At 37.8% G+C, this 20,176-nt stretch overlaps 2 protein-coding genes across 8 annotated transcripts in view; both read left to right on the forward strand.

The window, feature by feature from the left end:
• LOC142462929 (uncharacterized) overlaps positions 1-2,825 on the forward strand; it is a 43,096-nt gene extending 40,271 nt beyond the window's left edge. For all 4 annotated transcript variants that reach the window (XM_075565148.1, XM_075565166.1, XM_075565154.1 and 1 more), the window contains 2 exons: positions 1,528-1,676; positions 2,677-2,825. In XM_075565148.1, the coding sequence (XP_075421263.1) occupies positions 1,528-1,676; positions 2,677-2,705 (178 nt within the window). In that variant the 3' untranslated portion in view covers positions 2,706-2,825. The remainder of the gene's footprint in view (positions 1-1,527; positions 1,677-2,676) is intronic.
• Positions 2,826-7,735: 4,910 nt separating this feature from the next.
• On the forward strand, positions 7,736-19,956 carry ODAM (odontogenic, ameloblast associated). 4 transcript variants are annotated; one of them, XM_075578297.1, is made up of 11 exons: positions 7,739-8,147; positions 9,083-9,148; positions 10,123-10,192; positions 10,277-10,318; positions 12,741-12,776; positions 14,267-14,512; positions 15,420-15,467; positions 16,061-16,138; positions 18,288-18,440; positions 18,837-18,889; positions 19,722-19,956. In XM_075578297.1, the coding sequence occupies exons 3-10, from the start codon at positions 10,139-10,141 to the stop codon at positions 18,864-18,866; spliced, it is 687 nt and encodes a 228-aa protein (XP_075434412.1). In that variant the 5' UTR covers positions 7,739-8,147; positions 9,083-9,148; positions 10,123-10,138; the 3' UTR covers positions 18,867-18,889; positions 19,722-19,956. The 4 variants fall into 4 exon arrangements, with proteins under 4 accessions (XP_075434430.1, XP_075434412.1, XP_075434402.1 ...); XM_075578287.1 differs by lacking the exon at positions 9,083-9,148; XM_075578305.1 differs by lacking the exon at positions 9,083-9,148 and having other exon boundaries at positions 10,128-10,192.
• Positions 19,957-20,176: the final 220 nt, after the last annotated feature.

Below are 20,176 nucleotides of genomic sequence, written 5' to 3' on the forward strand. Positions count from 1 at the left end.
ATGTGATGATGGTATTGACTACTTTGATGAATTATTCCATAATGTCCAGACTGGTAATTTACAAGGTCACTACTCCCATATTATACTCGCACTCTCTGTACTGTAGCTTTTCATACTGTCGTCTTTCACATTTCCCACTCACTTGGCGTATTTTTTCCCCATGTGGGTCTATCTATGGGTTTACCTCTGGGCTATCTCCTATTCGCTCTCTATACAATTTCACTTGGTCATCTCCCAAACTCCCTTTGGTTGTAAGTACAGTACAGTGTAACCATTACAAAGCAGACACTCAAATATATGTAGTAACCTTGTGAACGTACAGCTGCCACCCCATCCAAGTTTGTAAATGCCTCTGAGCAATATCATGCTGGATGGGCATTCATAAACATTCAATAAAACTTAAAGAAAACACCCCAATTTTTTTTCATGTGCACCTGATTTAGGGGGTTCCTCAAAGTTCATCCAGGGATCCCCAGTTCCTGAGATATTTTTTGTTTTTTTGCATGCCCATTTTGATAAATATGTCTGTGTGGTCACAAATAGAAAGTTGCAACATCATTTTGCAGGAGTGAGCACTGACCTCACAATCTATTTGTGTCCACCGGGCTAAAATACAAAACAATTTGGTGACCAGGAATCGAGGGTCCCCGGATTGGCATGGGTCAATGGATCAGCTGAGCCGATTCCCCCATTTCAGGTACGTTTAAAAAAAATAATAAAAGATTGTGCTACTTCCATGTAAGAGATATATCACAGCATATTCTGAGTGAAATGTACTCAAATTGCATCATCTTCCTTTTGAGTCTCTTTGCTTCAACATATCAAGGTGTTTGCCCGAATTTTTACAGCTTGCGATTTACATGGTATCAATAGGGGGAATTAGGGAGAGTTCATGATGCACAGAATATATTTATATGTATAAAATGATGTCTCAGTCCATTAATTCTTTATCTTGTACAGTATTTGTGTAAAATATGAGTGCACCAAGTCTGAAGTAGTGTAAACTTTTGTCTCCTCGTTCACCTCAAATGTTTACACTGTCTTGAAAAAAATGAAAATAAAAAAGATAGTATGGCCCCTTTTATTGGACCAACAATAGTTTAATTTCTACAAGCTTTCACGCCTCACAGGGGTATCAAAATATGTTTAATTACACTGTTGCAAAGTCTTGCCATGTCCTTCTCCACAATATAGCTATTATATATATTACATATATATGTATATACTGTACACACACTATGTTTAAGTTCAATATAACACTGTAGCTATTTTTTTTGTAGGTTGAGGGTATATTGCAGGGGAGACAGGTGAAAGGCTGGAGGGCCGGACAGTAGAAGGTTACAATAGTTGAGATGGGATAGAATGAGGGCCTGTGTTAGAGTTTTAGCAGTAGAGCACCAGAGGAATGGGAGTAAAGGCGTGCTAAACCTTAGCATACTTTTGTGTATCTGGTCCTTAGTACCTAACCCCATTGTGACAGTTTTTTCTTAGTTAACAATGGTTTATAATGCTTTGGTTTTGTTGCAGGCTGCTCACACGCTCAGAGCTTGCACATCTGCGTGCTCCCCTGATTCCAATGGAGCACTGTGTAACAGCATTCTTCCAGGGATGCAATGCTAACAAGGATAAACATATCTCTTTGAAGGAGTGGTGCCATTGTTTTGGAATTCGAGAAGGTAGGAAGAGTATAGAATAAACTAGCAGGCAAATTCAAGATTTTCAATGCATTACCATCAGGTGAAAAGGCTATTTTTTTACATTTAATCTCAGAATCCACGATTGTGGGGTGAACACATACTGTACCCTATAGTACTAAAATCAAGATAACTTCTTGAAACGATGTAGTAGAAGGCTCAGTAACGGGTGGAAAAGGTGGATTTTGAGTGTGAAAACAACAAATTGTTTCATAAATATGTCTCCAGTAATAGTGATCTCCTGCTGGAACCCAGTGTTACCATCCCACTTGTGGGAAAATTGGAAGACTGATTACAAAATCTGAAATGAGTCCTTGATCTCTGGTCCTGTCACCTGCTCTTAATTTATCATGGGATAGTGGAATGAGTACAGTATCAAAGCTACAAGCCTATAAACCAAGATATACATTTTCATTGTGATACCATTAGAATATAATGAATTTTATTTTATACCAAAGTACTCTAGGAATGTACCCCTTTAAGCATACAGCTACAGATAACTGTACCTTCTTTCAACTGCCTGTAATTATTATCTTTTCACATATAGTGGCAAACAATCCTAGGGATATACTTTACGAAGATAATGGTAGAAATACATTTTCATATAAGTATAGATGGCTCTTAAGGTACCTTTCGTAGGCATAAATAAATCCTGAACATGAGGTACCACATCTTTTCTATCAGACTGCCCTCTAATGACATAAAGCTTGCAGAAGCCCTGCTCCTTAGTGGTAAGTCACATATACCAGCTATTGAACGTTAAACTGCTCTCAAGGTATATATTAATTAAATGGGTGAAAAACGTTACCACTTCAATGCTGGAATTAATCCAACATGCAAAAAAGTCTACATAGACTTAACTAACATTTAAAACTTTCACTAAAGCAATTCTTTTTTTTTCTTCTTTTTTTCTTCTTTTTTTCAATGTTGTCCTCTTATTAAAATCTGATTTCTGTCTCCCTTTTGTATTTTTGTTTTGCAGAAGATATAGATGAAGATCTTCTGTTCTGAACCCAAAGAAACACATGATACAGATACAGAAAGCTAGAGCTATTTAGTTACCACTATTTTTGTATGTGCTTTTCATTGAATGTTGCTACCCATTTATGAATAAATAATTCTTATTGAATACACTGGTGCCCCATTAAATATGTTTTATGTTTTCCTATTGTATCCTGCTCCTATTGTATTTTTTAAGCAGGGGTGGCTGGAAGTTTGGCTGGGCTTGGTGCCTCTTACCTTCTCCTGCAGCTACGTTGCCTTGTCATGATGTTGCGTCGCCATGTGATGTAACGTTGTCATGGCGATGCAGCATCATGTGACGACGCAACACGTCGTCACGAGGAGAAGATGCCGGAGATGAGGAGCAGGAGAACATGTCGGAGCTTACAGAGGCCCTGCATTCTCCCCCCAGCAATCAGTTTAAATGATGTGAGGGAGAGCGCGGGGCTCATGCGACTGAATCGATGGCACTGCCATCAAGCCGGTCCTGCTGTAAATCTCCCATTATTGCATTTAGATTGTAAACTATGTGTTTAGATGTATTAAAGTCCTGTAGAGTTACCATAATGATTCATAAAGTTTGAATCCTTTGTTACTGTATGTAAAGTGTTTCAAAGTTCTATAACATGAGAGTTAAACACCAAATTGCAACTTAAATAAAGTTACAGCACTAACCCATGTCAGCCATTTGTAACCATTATTGATACATTGCTGCCATGTTTGTGTATATAGGACCTGAAGGAGTGTCCAACGGTAACAATACTGCCTTTGAAGTGGGTGATCCAAGTTTTAATTCCGGTAAAACAAAAATTGAAAGCGCTAAAACACCTTAACAAGTATGGATATGTATAAGATCAAAACAGCAGGTGACACTCAAGTTAATAACACAACCTAAAATGCACAAAAGTGGTAGTCCTGTAGCCAAAGTCCAAACAAGAGGGATTACCAAATCCCCCAGAAAGTCTTGGCAAAGAAAAGTTGGACATTCCAGGGCGCAAGGGCAATCCACAATGTGAGAAAATAAAAAGAGAAATGGTGGTGAAACACAGGCATATTATATACTGATACTATTCGTGATATATACAGTTAGGTCCGGAAATAATTGGACACTGATACAAGTTTTGTTATTTCGGCTGTGTAATAAATTCAAGTTACCGTTAAATAATGAATATAGGCTTAAAGTGCAGTCTAGCAGCTTCAATTTGAGGGTATTCACATCCAAATTGGAGGATGGGTTTAGGAATTACATCTCTTTAATATGTAGCCCCCTCTTTTTCAAGGGACCAAAAGTTATTGGACAATTGACTCAAAAGCGGTTTCATGGACAGGTGTGGACTATTCCTTCGTTATTTCATCATCAATTAAGCAGGTAAAAGGTCTGGAGTTGATTCCAGGTGTGGCATTCGCATTTGGAAGCTGTTGCTGTGAACCCACAAAATGCGGTCAAAGGAGCTGTCAATGCAAGTAAAACAGGGCATCCTTAGGCTGCAGAAAAAAAAATCCATCAGAGACATAACAGGAACATTAGGAGTGGCCAATTCAACAGTTTGGTACATTCTGAGAAAACAAGAACGCACTGGTGAGCTCTGCAACACAAAAAGGCCTGAACGTCCACGGAAGACAACAGTAGTGGATGATCGTAGGATCCTTTCCATGGTAAAGAAAAACCCCTTCACAACATCCAGCCAAGTGAAGAACACTCTCCAGGAGGTAGGCATATCATTATCCAAGTCTAACATAAAGAGAAGACTTCACGAGAGCAAATACAGAGGGTTCACCACAAGGTGTAAACCATTCATAAGACTCAAAAATAGAAAGGCCAGATTAGACTTTGCCAAACAATATCTAAAAAAGCCAGCCCAGTTCTGGAACAGCATTCTTTGGACAGATGAAACTAAGATCAACCTGTACCAGAATGATAGGATGAAAAAAGTAAGGAGAAGGCTTGGAACGGCTCATGATCCGAAGCATACCACATGATCTGTAAAACACGGTGGAGGCAGTGTGATGGCATGGGCATGCATGGCTTACAATGGCACTGGGTCACTAGTGTTTATTGATGATGTGACAGAAGACAGAAGCAGCCGGATGAATTCTGAAGTGTATAGGGATATATTGTCAGCTCAGATTCAGCCAAATTCAGCGAAGTTGATTGGACGGTGCTTCACTTTACAGATGGACAATGACCCAAAACATACTGCGAAAGCAACCCAGGAGTTTTTTAAGGTAAAGAAGTGGAATATTCTGCAATGGCCGAGTCAATCACCTGATCTCAACCCGGTCGAGCATGCATTTCACTTGCTGAAGACAAAACTTAAGGCAGAAAGACCCACGAACATCTGCCCTGTTTGGTCAATGGGCAAAGTCATGCAGCCTTTTATATACTGATATTTTGTATACAATTCTGGTGCCATTTTAGCGAAATTAGTGAAATTGTCAAATTTCTAAGCAAGTCAAATTTCAGCTGAAATGTTGGAAAAAAATTGCCATTTAGGAAAAAATGCATTTACATTTTCCAAAGCATTTGTACATGTCTACTAGAGACATATACTCATACCTTGCACAGATTTCTAATTTTGATTAAAAAAATACGATGAATTCAATATATACTACAATGTCTCTTTTTTTAAATGCACCACTTTGCTGTTCCGGCTAGAACCGCCAAAATTGCCTTGCCCTGAACATCAATAATGCACTTCCCACTAAAATAATTAACTATCTTCATACCACAATTACTGAGCAGACTCGTTGGGCTATAGACCACGATAAAAGGCAGTCATAACATTTTTCTTAATGTCCTAAATGTATTTACGCTAAACCAAAAAAACCCTGCTCATTTTAATAACAGGTGCCTAGGTAGACAGGTAAAGTGCCAATTATTTCTTTATCCTAGTCTCAGACAACTTGAATCTACATTTTTTTTTATTATCTTATAAACATTTAATGTAAAGATTGAAATCCATAAAGTTTGTAGCAGTTTTTTGCTGGTTATTAAGAAGTACTTTTTTGACTCACCTCCCCCAAATGCCTATACAAATCATGTATTGTTTGATATTATTAGCATAAAAGAAAGACGGTGCTCTATAAATTGAAACCAAATGATGTAATCTGGTGTATATTATGGAGATTATGTGAATTGCATGAGTACTGTAAATCGAAATTCAGACACTTGATTTCATTAAAGGTAAGACGTGGCTTATACTTCATTACTCAATATCAATACCACTGCAGTCTAACAATTGCTATGTGGAAGCTCTATCCTACACAGTATTTGTTCACTGTATGTTAAAACTATAACTATTGCCAATTTCACACACCAAATACAGTAGACCACGTTTTTAGCCCTCTGACATGATATGTTATTGTGATCTTCAGGATCCATTATTTATGAATAAAGTGGAAGAACAAGCCCACGATCCACCATGTATCAATTGCTGTCCTCTAAAAATATGGATTATAGTATAAATGTCCAGGTGAGAAAATGGGGCTCGTAATTAAGCCAATATTACAAACTGAAGCAAAGTTCAAAGCGCCAGAAGATTGCAAAAGATTTTGCTGCCATTTGTACACCGCGGTTTTACTGAAGGTTTTTCTGTCATTTTTAGACCACCAGATTTTTCTAAACTACGTGGAAGTGAACAAAGGAGGGGTGTTTTATGAACATTTAATGAGTTATCCCCGATCGAACATTTAAGAGCAGTTTATAGTATTTATTAGGAAGGTTTTTTGTGCTTGTTAAGAGAGGAGTTTAGATTTTCTTTTTACAGACAGGTATTTCGTGGTCTACAAGTATTGCTGAGCTGAGGAAGAGAGGAGAGCTCCTGAAAGTTTGTCTTATACTAACTACTGTTACTCTAAATAAAAAAGGTATCACCTAATACTGATTACTAAAACGTCTCCGATTGATTTATTCACAATCCGGATGGTAAATCAGGTCTTCTTATACCGAGGCAAACCTGAAAAACAATTTGCAAGAAAAATAAATATGAGGGGCCTTACATTTTGTACATGACGTCAGTGTGTTTACATTTGATTATATTCTTTTGTTCATTATCATGTGGGTAATGTGCGTGCAAATACTGTGTTTTTAATTCAGAGTGTCTAACTGTGACTTTCACCTGTTTATATTTTTCATTTGTAGGTAGGCATAGTATTCAGCTATTAAACTATAGTTTTCCAGTCTTAATAGATTTGAAATGAATTCCATCATATCAGGCAAATTCAGTTTTCGACTGTATGCAGTCACATATTTTGTGTTTATAGATGATACAATTACATGATACTAACTCATGAAAGACCATCTTATGTCAAGGCAAGATGGCGAAATATGTGTGCAATTTTATGTGAATCTAGGGCCCCATTCATCTATCATATGGGATGCATATTTATTAATGGGTGAATGTTCCCTTCTGATGTCCCTAAACATCTCTGGGACAACATTTTTTGGCAAAAAATCTTGTTTCTTTGTGTGTAAAAACAAACATAACTATTACGGGAATGTAAGTATCTCTTATTACTCCACTATATATACACAGATGTGCAGGTGTACTCCACTATATACAGAGTCAAAAAATGTATAGATTTGGCTAATAGAAATATCAGTTTTTCTAAGGCACGACATAGATAATCAGCTTGAGAGATCAGTGCCAAGTCCTTAAAGCAAAGTCACCATGCTCCATTGAATGTGGTAAACGTTGTATAACTGAGCAATTAATCTAGCTTTTTTTACAGGTTAATACACTCTAACGGGTGTTCCCTCTCTTTCAAGTCAATAAGAATTCATTTAATTAATTTATTTTAAAAAGTTTTTTATCAGGACGTAATATATTGAGAGTTATCTCTTGTTTTCAAGTATGTCCTGGGCATAGAGTTATGATGACAAATAATACATGGTTACAAATACATAGTTACATTAAGTGAGCAAGGTTATACATTATATACAAGACATTGCATGGACAGTAAGAGATAATATATGTTAAAGGCGTATGTAACGGTTACAGACCAGATTAAAATGTGGGACAACTTTAGTTTGTTAGTTAATGCCCGTTTGGATGCAAATTGATGAATCTGGGAAAATGTACCATCATGGATCATCCACTAACATCATGAAAACTCTACAACTTTTCAAAACAATGTAATTCAAAATGGAAAAACAAAAGCTAAAAACTTAAAACACAAAATAGCAATTAATTTATATTCATGTTCTATAATATTATAAAATGCCTGAATTATGCATTCTGGTAAAGTAAGGGAATTCACAAAATACCTTAATGATAAGAGAAGAGGTGGTTGTCTTAATGATAGCCTAACAGCTGAGTCATTTTATTTGTTGGATCATTGGTCCATGGGAGCAGGAACCACAATATAAAAGGAGCCGAATGATTAGGACTAGAGATTGAGGAATAAAATCATTGCTCAGTGTCGCAACGCGTTTCAAGAAGCAATCCTAAGGTAACGTGTAAAACTTTTCTATGGTTCGTATTTAACCATCGTTTTTACCAGTAGAGCTATATTTAAGAGTAGAAATGTGCCAGTTTGATTTGCAAATAACTCAGCATCAATAGACTGTCTTTCTCAAATGAAAGCAATCAGAGACATCAGGAACTTGCAGAACAATAACAACAAGTTATGGGCCAGCAGATGAATTATTGGCTGGCCCTCAGATGGAAACTTAGTGAAGAATACTGTAAGTTGCAGAAGTCCAACAAATTTGAGAATTTGCTGATCTTTGACAGTAGACTGGAATCTCTTTGAAATTTTCTTCATGCGACATATGTTTCTTTACTTAGCATATCAACAATATAAATACTGTAATTTGATGTGCAGGGCTGAAAAGGTGCTAAGAGGAGTGGTGAACACGAACAGAACAGAACGGGAGTATACTCCACTTCAGTACACATTCTGGGGGCACTGCCCACAACCACAGAATCACTACCCCAAGAGATTACGTGGATGAGATACGCGTGTCCTCACGTATCTCAAGGGGTTAAACAATGAAACAATAGACTTTGTAATGAGGCTGTTTTATGCTACTGTATGTATTATCCAACCATGAAACAGTATAGGAGAATATTGTCTGATAAACGTAACAATATTTGACTAATTAATACCTACAAAGCTATTTGTATGAAAAGAACCAGAACTTGGCAACTTACAATATTTTATAACATTTCATAGAATCCCTGGAAATTACCGTTTAGACAGTTATCTAAATATAATGCTTCTGTCACCCAACCCATATTGGAAAATTAGATAAACATCTCAATAAAAATTTAATTCTAAAATAGATTTTAATTAACTAAATGAAAAACAAATGCCAACATTGTATCTTAATAGTTCTTACAACGTAAAAAATAATACTAACCTTATTCACAATGCATCATTAGGTTCCCTGGAACGAATCCCTACAGAATATTAGCGTAAGGAAGATATGTATCAAGTGTCGCAAACAGGTACAAATTGCATCATTTTGACTCTGAGTCCCCTTGTGTCAGTGTATCAAGGTACATTTGCCCTAATTTTGCTCCACGTGCGACAATGAGCGTTTTCAGGAATGGTTATAGGAGAAGTTGGAAGAGGATATAGTCCATGACATATAATAAGATTAATAAAAATGAGAGATAAGCAATACTGGGTGTTTTAAATCAGAATCTACCAGAACCTAAGATTACAAAACCCGCATACCGGGGCCAAGTGCCAATTTCTACGTTTTTCTCGACCGTATCTTTTTTTATTATTTGCCTTTTTTGAGTTATATTATATTAGTTGCCTAATCAATTTTTATAATTGTATTCTTATTATAAGCATGTTTCATGCATTATTATGTTACTTTAGCATTTTTACTGCTTACACTGTATTATGAGTTTTTGCAATAATTTGGTAAAAATTCAAAACCAAACAAACAGAGTTTTGGCAAAGGCCAAATATGGCAAATTTGTACAACCAAAACTATGTCCAAATCCAAAATATAAAACACGAGGGAAAGTACAGTACCCACAGAAATTAACATTTAAACCTGGTGCCGTTATCCTTTGTCTGAATTTCACATAAACCTGCCAGGGCAGACGAACAAGCTTCATACAGATGTCACTGTCACAAATTGACCCTGATGGAAATGTTGGATCCCTGTTTTGCAGCTAATTGAGCCATCTTGAAACATCTACATCTTTTGTAAAGCGATGCGTACATTGTTGGCGCTGTAAAAATAAAAAATATACATACATGTACACTAACAGCACATACATATCCCGCTGTTTCCCATTGTTTTCCATAGCAGCTCCAAAGATACCCAGCTCCTAGTGCCAATTGAAATATGTGTGCAGAAGCTTTATGGCTGGATATTCTAATGAATGCAATTTAATAACAAGGTCAGACAGATTTTCCTTAATCCATAAAAAACATAAATACTGTACCTTTCTTTTTTCAGAATAGGTTCTGTGACAATGAAAGCCTTTGCTATCCTTGTCCAACTCGTTGGTGCAGTGTGTGCAGTTCCTGTAAGTGTGTTTAATGTTGATTTCTGTAGATTCAATACTGATTGTACACAAAACTCCTAACACTGAGTTCCCCATTGCTTTCAGCTCGTCCCGCAACGCATTGTTTCTGCAAGCAACAGCAACGAGGTTTGTCAAATATTTTATACACATCATAAAGGAATATTTATGTTTTCTTTTTAGATTTGAAGTTATTTAGACAAATAGTATAGAATGGCTGGACTGAATTGTTAATGTTTTTGAATGTATATCTTCATCATTTGCCGAATTATTAATATCGGCATCATCATCATCATCATCATCATCATCATCATCATCATCATCATCATCATCATCATCATCATCATCATCATCATCATCATCATCATCATCATCATCATGAATGTCACGTATGTGATACTGGAAAATAACAATGTAATTTAGCATCAAATCCCTGTCAAGAACATTAATTAAATCTTGCGTTATATGATTCATGCACTAATAAGAAGACCTTACATATTAAAAGAAATGCACATCAATAACAATCATGTGGTCATTTTTCTCTGAAAAACATTTTTCTAGGTTTAACTTAATTATTGCTCTTGGTGTCCGTATGGCAAGTTGAATTTATTTACTACCTATCCTAATAACGCTGCCTACCTGGTGCTTTAGAGATGCTTAGCATTAAAATACCTGTTATATTTGTCTCATCAGTGTGAGGTTGGTTGTACTGGCTTTGCAATTTTCAAGGCAGTGTTGCAGACCTGCCTAAGACATGTGAATGTGCTCCCAAGTGATCTTTTTATTTGCTATATGCTATACGGTGGCGGTTTCTTGTTGCCTTTTTCACCCACCATAACTTGAAATGTGATGGTAAATCCTAAAGCCTTGAAAATTGCAAAGCCAGCAGTACAACCAGCCTCACACTGATGAGACCCATTAAGGTTGAAACATGTCTGTGAGTGGTTTCTCTGGCTTTGCATCTGATTCCCATGCTGTGCTTAAAAGCTGTTTTAACAGCGAGCATTAGTTTATAAAGGTTCCATATAAAAATGGATGTCAGGCAAAAGGAGACACGGTGTGCTCATTTGCATGTCATTTCGCAGAATCCCTTGCTACAGTGGAAGCACTGTATGCTAGGTGATAATGGTGAAAAGCAGGGTTGCAGACATGTCTAAGACATGTGAATGTGCTCACAAGTTATATATATATATATTGGAGAGGAGGTGATAATATTAATGCCATCTCCAAACTGGAAACCAAGGGGATACATACAATTAAAACCTTAGTTCCACTTGGTTTGAATACAGACATAGGCTTAGGTGCTTTTCTCTGCTAAATATTCCTGCATTTAATAAAATCAGTCTATTACCAGTTAAAATGATGTAGATTGAACCTGCTAATATACCATATATGCTAATAAGGATCTTTTCAATTTGTTAACAAGGATCTTTTCAATTTGTTAACAAGGATCTTTCCAATTTAACAATACCTAATATATATATATTTTGAAAATAGTAACCTATTGATGAAATTGATCACCTTAAAACAAGGTATCTTTATCATATATATTTATATTGAAATAACGTATCTTGAAACTATCACATTCAATTAACATCTTACCAATTGCCATTTTTGATAAATTTAACATCTATGAGATTATTAGAATCTTTTTGAAAAAATCTTTATAAATCTATACAGAATATATATATATTTTATATTATTATAATCTATTTATTTTATGTCTTTAAATATAAATTTTATGATCATGTGTCATTTTATTTACCAATATGTATAAAAGATGGGTTTCAGCATTTTGTATATTGATATCAGAACTAATTGTGTCCACCTGTGATATATATCCTAGTACTGGTTATCTAATTAACCTATCAGGGACATGTATATGCTATTTAAGTAACAACCAGTTAGACACACACATTCCCCAGATGAAGTCCTAGTTCCAGGACGAAACTAGTAGGGAGGAGGCTCTAAGACAAACTTTCAGCATCCCTATCCAACATCACATGCCAGCAGAACCCCCTGCTCATTACTGGACATTATATCCAAATTTCGGCCAAAATCTCGGCGGAGTGACGTCAGCGGGCTAGTGTCGCGAGACCAGAGGATCAACCAGGAAGTCACGGAGAAGGGCTGCAGGCAGAGGAGGCAGAGGAGAACCAGCACGGCGCTTCTTGGCGTTCCACGTGAAGGATCCATACAGCAACTCCAGGCAGCAGGACGGAGAGGATTATAATATCCTACATGCTTGTTTACATCTGCTACTTTAATCATTGGCAAACCATACCCCCATTCTACTTATGCTCAAATTTATTATACAGTTAACAGTCATTTGCGCCGTTGTTTCCCCCCTTTCCCCATATATATGCTATTGTGTGTAGCTGAACATTAGGCAGCAACTGTTAATATTTTGGATGTAAATTGTATCTTTTTGCGCACTTAGTATTCTATAGTATATATATATATATATATTTACGTTGTATTTAACTTTAAAAAATATGACATATTTTACCTATACATTGCATCAGTAATATCCTAACTTTATTGTTTTTAGTTGCTGGTGGGACTGATTAATCCTAATCTACCTCAGGTAATATTAAACCAGTCATAATTAGCATGTTAGTATGAACAGAAATTATGTTTACAACATTGCATTTGAGTTGGAAAAAACTCAGATGAAATGTAGATGTAAAAGTTCCATCGTAGTTTTATATGTCTATACCAGGTGTGGCCAACCTGACTGAGAGGTGGAGACAGAGTTTACCTGCCTGATTGTCAAAGGGCCACAATAAGAAAAACATTCAAATGAATACCTGTATACACTGACACAGAGCGTAACCTGACCGTGTCAGTGTATAGTGCTGTCAGGTTATGCTTTGTGTCAGTGTGTAGTACCATCTGGCTACATACTCTGTGTCATTGTATAGTGCCGTCAGGTTATGCTTTGTGTCAGTGTGTAGTACCGCCTGGCTACATTCAGTACTCTGAGTCATTGTATAGTGCCGTCAGGTTATGCTTTGTGTCAGTGTGTAGTACCGCCTGGCTACATACAGTACTCTGTGTCATTGTATAGTGCCGTCAGGTTATACTCTGTGTCTGTGTATAGTGCGGAGTATAACTTGATGGCACTAGACTGTTATACCATACACTGACAGAGTATGTAGCCAGTGGCACAACACACGAACACGGGACATAACCTGACAGCACTATACATTGACACAGGGTAAACCTGAAACAGAGTACAGGGGGGGGGGGGAGCGGGATGACACATTGGGCGGGGGGAAGAGGGGGTGACACATTGGGAGGGGGAATAGGGGTTGACATGGTAAGATGGAGCAGTGTGAGACAAGGGGCAGTTGGGGGCACAGGGGAACAAGGTGATGACAGGAGGGACAAGGGGGGCAGTGGGGTGATTGCCCCCTACCTTACTCTCCAGTTTCCACAGCCAGCACAATATTGAGCTATCAGCAGACAGGGTGTATACTCACTGTACCATGTGCTGCCTGGGGAGCCCACCAGGGGTCGCTGGTCCCTAGGAGCCCAGGGGAGGCGCTGGTTAGGGGGCAATCTGGCTTCTCCTCTTCCATGTCTCTATGATCTCTCTGCACTGTCTGCAGTCAGAGTCCCCATTTTCCCCCCCTTCAGGGGCCACACCTGAAGCACTGAAGTGCCACATGTGGCCCTTGTGCCACGGGATGGTCACTCCTGGTTTAGTGCAATCCCAATGTAAATATGTGATAAGTGACAATGGAAAAATAAAGTGTTGGTTTATTGAAAAATATACCATTTAGTGTTCCATCAAAACGGCTATTGCTTATGTTAAGAAAAAAATGTCAGTATGTTTTTAGAAAAAAATACCACATACAAGTGAGCAGTGGACTGACGAATCAGTGTCTTAATTCCTATCTTTTTTGTAAGCACTTACAATACAGGCTATATTGGTTGTACTATTGACACCATCAGGACACAATTTGTCTAGATAATAAATTCATGTGATTCTGCTTGTCTGTAGTAGAAAGAATCAAATAAACTCACATGTCTATAAACTAGACATGAGAACGTATCTTCTATGTTGCACAGGGCAGCGCAATGAATATTCTACTTCCGGGAATCCTTCAGCAGCAGCAGCAGCTTCTTCAGCCGAAGATAATAGGATTGTCTCAGGTCCCATTTGGAGCACACACAGGCTTAACTGCTCCAATTCCCAATCAAGTGCCTGTCCATGGGCAAATTCAGCCAATGCTGCCTCCTAATCTGGCAGTGCAGTCAGTTCTACTAGATCCTATATTGCAGATGCCTCATCAAAGCCATCAGCGACCTAACCAAGTAAGTACAGTGCAACTGTTCTGGTATTTCTCACATTAGTGTGGCAAAATATGCAATATTCCAGATTGGTTATGAAGAAGCATAGACTTGGTATAGGTTGTAATGAACTGTTAATAAACCAGAGAATTCTCATAGATCCAGCACTGAGTACTGTTACTACTGTTACACATATAGTAAAGTTAGGAGACACCTGAGTTATTCAAAAGCACCCTACAGATTATTACAATTACTGTATGAAAAACTTTGTTGTTGGCCCATTAACCATTTCCCTTCTGGAAAGTCCATGTCAGTAGAGTTATTACTTGTATAGAAACCACAGGTTTGTAACCCACCCCTGACATCATGAAGGCAAAGAACGTCCTGTCCTCTTCTGTTCAAATCGCATTCACAGCGCCATAAGATGCGGGGAACATGATCATCCCAAGAAACACGGAAAAGTGTCATGGCATTTTCTGTATGTTATAATTATAAGGGCCACTGGGGTGCCAGACTTGTATAAGCACTGAGTAAGGTTAAACCGTACTTCAACATACTATTCCTCTGTGCATGGCTGATAATCACTCAACGGTTATATCTAACATGGCAATGGTGCTTTTAGCACTTAGTAAAAATAATTAAAATTCATAGTAATGAAAAGTGGATAAGACAAATGATAACAATCCAACACAATTTAAAGTTTGCACAGATAAATAATAGAAAGAGTAGATGAATAGATAGATACTGTACAGACAGATAGATAGCCAAGCCAAGGAGTTTACCTTTATGTTTAAGCATCCTGGATATGTTAACAGATATTGAAAGCAATCAAAAACAATTATTTCACCTGAATTTCAAATAAAGACATGTCTATACTCTTTCAAATATCTAGATAGTGTTTCAAATTAAAAACGTATCTTTCCTTTGGTAGATGACGCCTTACATGATTTCATATGGAATACCTCAAAAACAAGGACAGGTAATGACAACTAGTAATTATTTTAGCTTGTGTCATTTTGCCAGGTTGCTCTATAATATGCCATAATATAAAAAAACATGGCATCTGATTATCTAGTTCAAGCTTCTAGCAGCCTTATTGATTATGGAGATGCTGTAGATTTGTTGCAGGGTCTGGTACCTTTTAACAGACCAACATTCAAGTTCCTCATAGATGAGAATATCATATACAGAGCTTTTTGAAACCTCCCATGTGTATAAACATGTGAAGAACAATGAATAACTGTATTGTTGGTCCATTAAAAGTTGTTAATTTAGGTTGGTAATAACAGGTTATTTACATCACAAACGATAACTTTTATTTCGTTCGTCGATTTAATGCTCACTTACTCACTTCAAACTTTTACATTAGGATAAGAAACAAATTCAAATGAAACATATTTGTTGTTAATCTGACTTCAGTGCCTACCTGTATCAGTGTATATGGCACCATTCCTTAAAAGCAGCACAGGGTTACCAAATGTAATAACACTACTGTTTGCATTAGGCCCCAAAATGACACAAGTCTGTTTCATGAGTTTAAATAACTTATTGGTTTTGCCTTCTTTTTGTCAGATGCAATACTATCCACTGTTGATGAATCCACAGCAACAGCCCCATCAGCCCCATCAGCCCCATCAGCCCCAGGAACCGGTAAAATAATGTTTTACTGTAAAACTATTTTTTCCACAGGCCCCTAATTGATAAATTGTATTGTCTACTCATCAGACTATTGCTGATCTCAGGCAGTATAGTGTCCTGAGCTCGTGGGAGGAACACACATAAGGCCCCGAACTGCACCCTGGTGTGTGCGGACACCATGGGTAATGTAGCTGTCAATTACAGAGGGAGCTTCGCAAGTGATGCCCCACAAAGCCTTGCTGCTGTGAATGCAAAGCATTGTGGGGAGTCACTTTGGAAGCCCCTGCTTTAACTGATAACTTTACCACCCACACTAAGGTGCAGTTTGGGGCCTTACTAAGTGCGCAGTCCCCACACGGGCTTAGAAACTCACTATACTGCCGGGGATCCGACATTACATATTTTCGGCCAAACGCTTTGGAGACCCTTCGCAAACCCTTAGGGGTTCCTTTGACAGTGAGAGGGTAACCAAGTTCACAATAAAGGTTTAGCCTGTTTGGTTACCTCTGATCCATGTATTGGGGTTCCAGAGTATCAGTTCTTGAGCCCTGGGTTTGTACATGGATAACCTGTAATGTGCGGTAATAAAGTATTTTATGTGTTTTTACCTTTCCAGGAGTGCCAGCAAGCAGAGATTGCTGTGGTATGAGTTTCAAGGGGGGGTTTGCTGAGAAACTGTTGTCAGAATGTGCCAAGGTAGCCGGGGTCCAGAGTTGCTGCATACCCCAAAAATGTACCCGGGAATCATGAGTGATTCCTGGATACATGTAGGCACATTGTCCCAGCAATACCTCCCCTTGAAAACGCTTTCGCGACTCACCACTAGGGGTTCCCTGCTTCAGCACAGACCAGAAAGGTAAAAGGGGCATAGAGATGTTAGATGTCCCTGAAACAGTCAAGGGGTCCCTAGGTTAGTGGGGATACCCCGTAAATGCCCAGGTCACCCAGAACCGGTATAGGGGTTCTGAGGTTCTCCAACCATACATATAAGGTTGTGAGGGGAGTCTTAGAATTTAGAATCCCCACTAAGTTTATGCAATAGTGTGTGGGGAATATGACTAGTGAAAAATAAAGTGCAGCTTTTTATTCTATTTCCCATACCAGAAATACTTTGTTAAAGTGTATATTTTATTAGCAAAGTGTGTTAAGTACAGATAAGCTTTGTGCACAGTAAATGAGCTGGGACTTTCAGAACCAATGTTCTGACAGGCCACTGGGGCTACCAACGTGGTGCCAGTAAGTCTGACAGGACATCGGAGATGAAAGCCACAGAGGATGTCTGAGGTGTCAAGGCCATTTGGGCAGAAGGGAAAAGCTCAAGTACCCACGTCCTGGGATGAATGGAAGTTCTCTGAATTTCCATTTGCCCCACCAGCCTTGGAGGAGCCCAACCCAGCATGTGGCTTCTGAATAGCAAGTGGCTGAGGTGGCAACCTTGCACATGCCCTGGGCAGATGCAGCACCCCCACTTGCCTGGCTTCACAAGAACATTATCGATCTGATTGGCTGGTTAGGAAACTCCCACGCCCGGATTGGCTGCAGGGTTTTGTGAATGAAACTCAGAAGTATTATAAAACCCTGAGCCAATCAGATTTGTAGATTCTAAGCACCAAGTCCAGCAAGTAAATTCCAGTCCTCTGGAGAGAGGGGAGCGGTGGTGTCTGGAATTGCAGGCTGATTTCAGTTCCAGGACATTTCAGGCTAGGTCCCTGTCAGGGTAAACTTTGGATTTAGAAGCCCCAGCACTTAGGAAATTCTCGTTTTCACCCCCAGACCCCCAGTACGTGTGTGTCTTTTCTTATGTTGTTTGTGTAGCATTGTGTGTATGCCTTTCCTGTGAATACATTTACAATTTATTTCATTTACCTGTTTTGCTCAATGTATGATCCTGGTAAAAAGGTGTAAATCCCTGGTCTCCCGTGACAGTTCCTGAACCCCATGCTTGGAATCACTGACTTATATGAAGAGCCATACGTTATACTATAGTGGCATTGTTCTTTCCATGACCTTTGCTTTTGAACTTTTGAAACTATGTCTTGTTGTAAACGTTCAATAATTAAATGTGTTGCAAAGTTTCCTCTCCTATTGGTGATTGCATGGCTATATTTGTGTGATAAAAAATGTATGTAGTAAACATGTTTATCTTGTCTTGTCACCATAGGCTTTTGGATGTTTTGTTCCACAGTTTAATGGAGAAGTGCTGAATTTTGAAAGGGTTCCCGCTGGTTCTCTTCAGCTTCCAACTAATACCCCTAATGATCCTTTGGCTTTGAATGAAAATCCTACTTTTGAACCAAACACCCAGGAAGACAAGGTATCCCATCTAACACCAACAACAATTAACATCAGAAACATGAGTGTACTGTAGGTGGTAGACAACTTGGACTGCTCACCTACTGAGAGCTCTTACCATCATTTGTCATACAGTATGCAGTTGTGTACATAGCATGTGTCCTGGGGTCTTCTTAACTTTTTACACAGTATTATATGTATATAATTTATGTAGCTAAAAAGATAAGTAAAATGTTTTTCTTACTTGATACTACTCATTGTAGTATCTTTGGGGGTAAATGGCGTCATTATTGTGACACTAATGAAGAAAATAACATTATTACGTAAAACCTAGTGTATTTTTTTCCCTTGCATGCAATTGATGTGTGCCTTTTCTTCAAGTCATTTCAAATGTTTGTATTTCTTATTTTTGCTTTAGGTATACCCAACTAATATTAAAGAACCATAAATAATGGGTCCAATATTCCCTTGGTAAGTATTTATTACAAGTTAAAATTGCTATGGAAATTACTAATAGCTATCATTTGAATGATCTTGGGTTATATGTAAGCGCCCATAAAGAATGAAGGAATGCTTCCACAGACTAACAGTTGAATTGTATGTGTTATAGGGATTCTGCATAGAAAATATGATGTTGTAAGTGTAGCAATTGTTCTCTGTTATTTGGATGCTGACTGAATGAAGTGCACAAAAAACAATAATTACATAAGCTCATTCCTCTACATGTGTGTCAGTTGCTTGAAGCTGTATTTGAACACAAAGATAGTTACTGTAGATGTACTGTCCAGAATAATAAGTCAATGTATACAGTATAAGACAACGTAAGCTAGCAATCATCAAATAAAAAACTAACGCATTTTCTCTTGTGATGCAAGAAAAGTGCAGAAGGGCAATAAGCAATACATCTTTTTCATTAAAGTACTACAGTATATACTATTAGTACCACATCCAAAGAGACTACATGCCCGTTTCTCAGCTCTTCCCTATTTCAACAAGTCCAGCTAACGTGTTCCTGATTTATTTGGTTGCTTTTTTTTATCCCCCCACATAGACCTGTGTATCCCTTTCTCTCAATTCTTCTATCTGAAAGTGACTCAACAACTCTTGTAAAGTAGTTTAGTTAGAGAAACAAAACATTTCATATGTATGCAGCCTTGGAGGATAAATTACAGGATGCAAAGCAAAATATGAAACAGTGCCTGTCATTTTTTTTCTCTAGGTGACTTTATTAGGTTTAATCAAAGGACTCATGAAATGTGTACAAATATCCCCAAATAACTACACACTTTTGTTTTTCTTTCAGAGGGAAGAGAATTGCTGATGCTTCCATATCACTTCCAAGCAACACAATCTTTTCATTTAAGTTTTGCTTAGTTTGCTAATATTCATTTAAAAAATAGTTCTTAGAAAAAAATATTTATAATCTACAGAAGAACACAGTTCTCTGGTCAAACAATAGTAGTTACTTTGCATATGCATGGAGTTGGTTGTCAATTGTGCAATTTGAAATGCATGACTTGTCTTCTCCTTCACAATAATACAATAATACAATAAAATACTTACTGCAATTTGTATTTACAAAAGAGAGTTGCATTAACTGTAGTGTTTTTTTTCTTGCTAACGAAGCAGGTTAAAGTATGTGTTGATGAACAAGGTTAAAAGGGTGTAAAGTAAGAATGGAATTCAGCTAATAGACTATTCTCACACTGTATATATCTAAACACTGTCTTCTAGAGGTTTCCATATGTTGTACACCTC

The sequence above is a fragment of the Ascaphus truei genome, chromosome 1 (assembly GCF_040206685.1).
Source record: "Ascaphus truei isolate aAscTru1 chromosome 1, aAscTru1.hap1, whole genome shotgun sequence".
Taxonomy (NCBI): Eukaryota; Metazoa; Chordata; class Amphibia; order Anura; family Ascaphidae; genus Ascaphus; species Ascaphus truei.

Coding starts and splice junctions, on each gene's coding strand:
- ODAM (XM_075578297.1), top strand. CDS start 10,139: ATGAAAGCCTTTGCTATCCTTGTCCAACTCGTTGGTGCAGTGTGTGCA. Junction 10,319..12,740: donor CTGCAAGCAACAGCAACGAG/GTTTGTCAAATA, acceptor TATTGTTTTTAG/TTGCTGGTGGGACTGATTAA. Junction 14,513..15,419: donor GCCATCAGCGACCTAACCAA/GTAAGTACAGTG, acceptor TTCCTTTGGTAG/ATGACGCCTTACATGATTTC.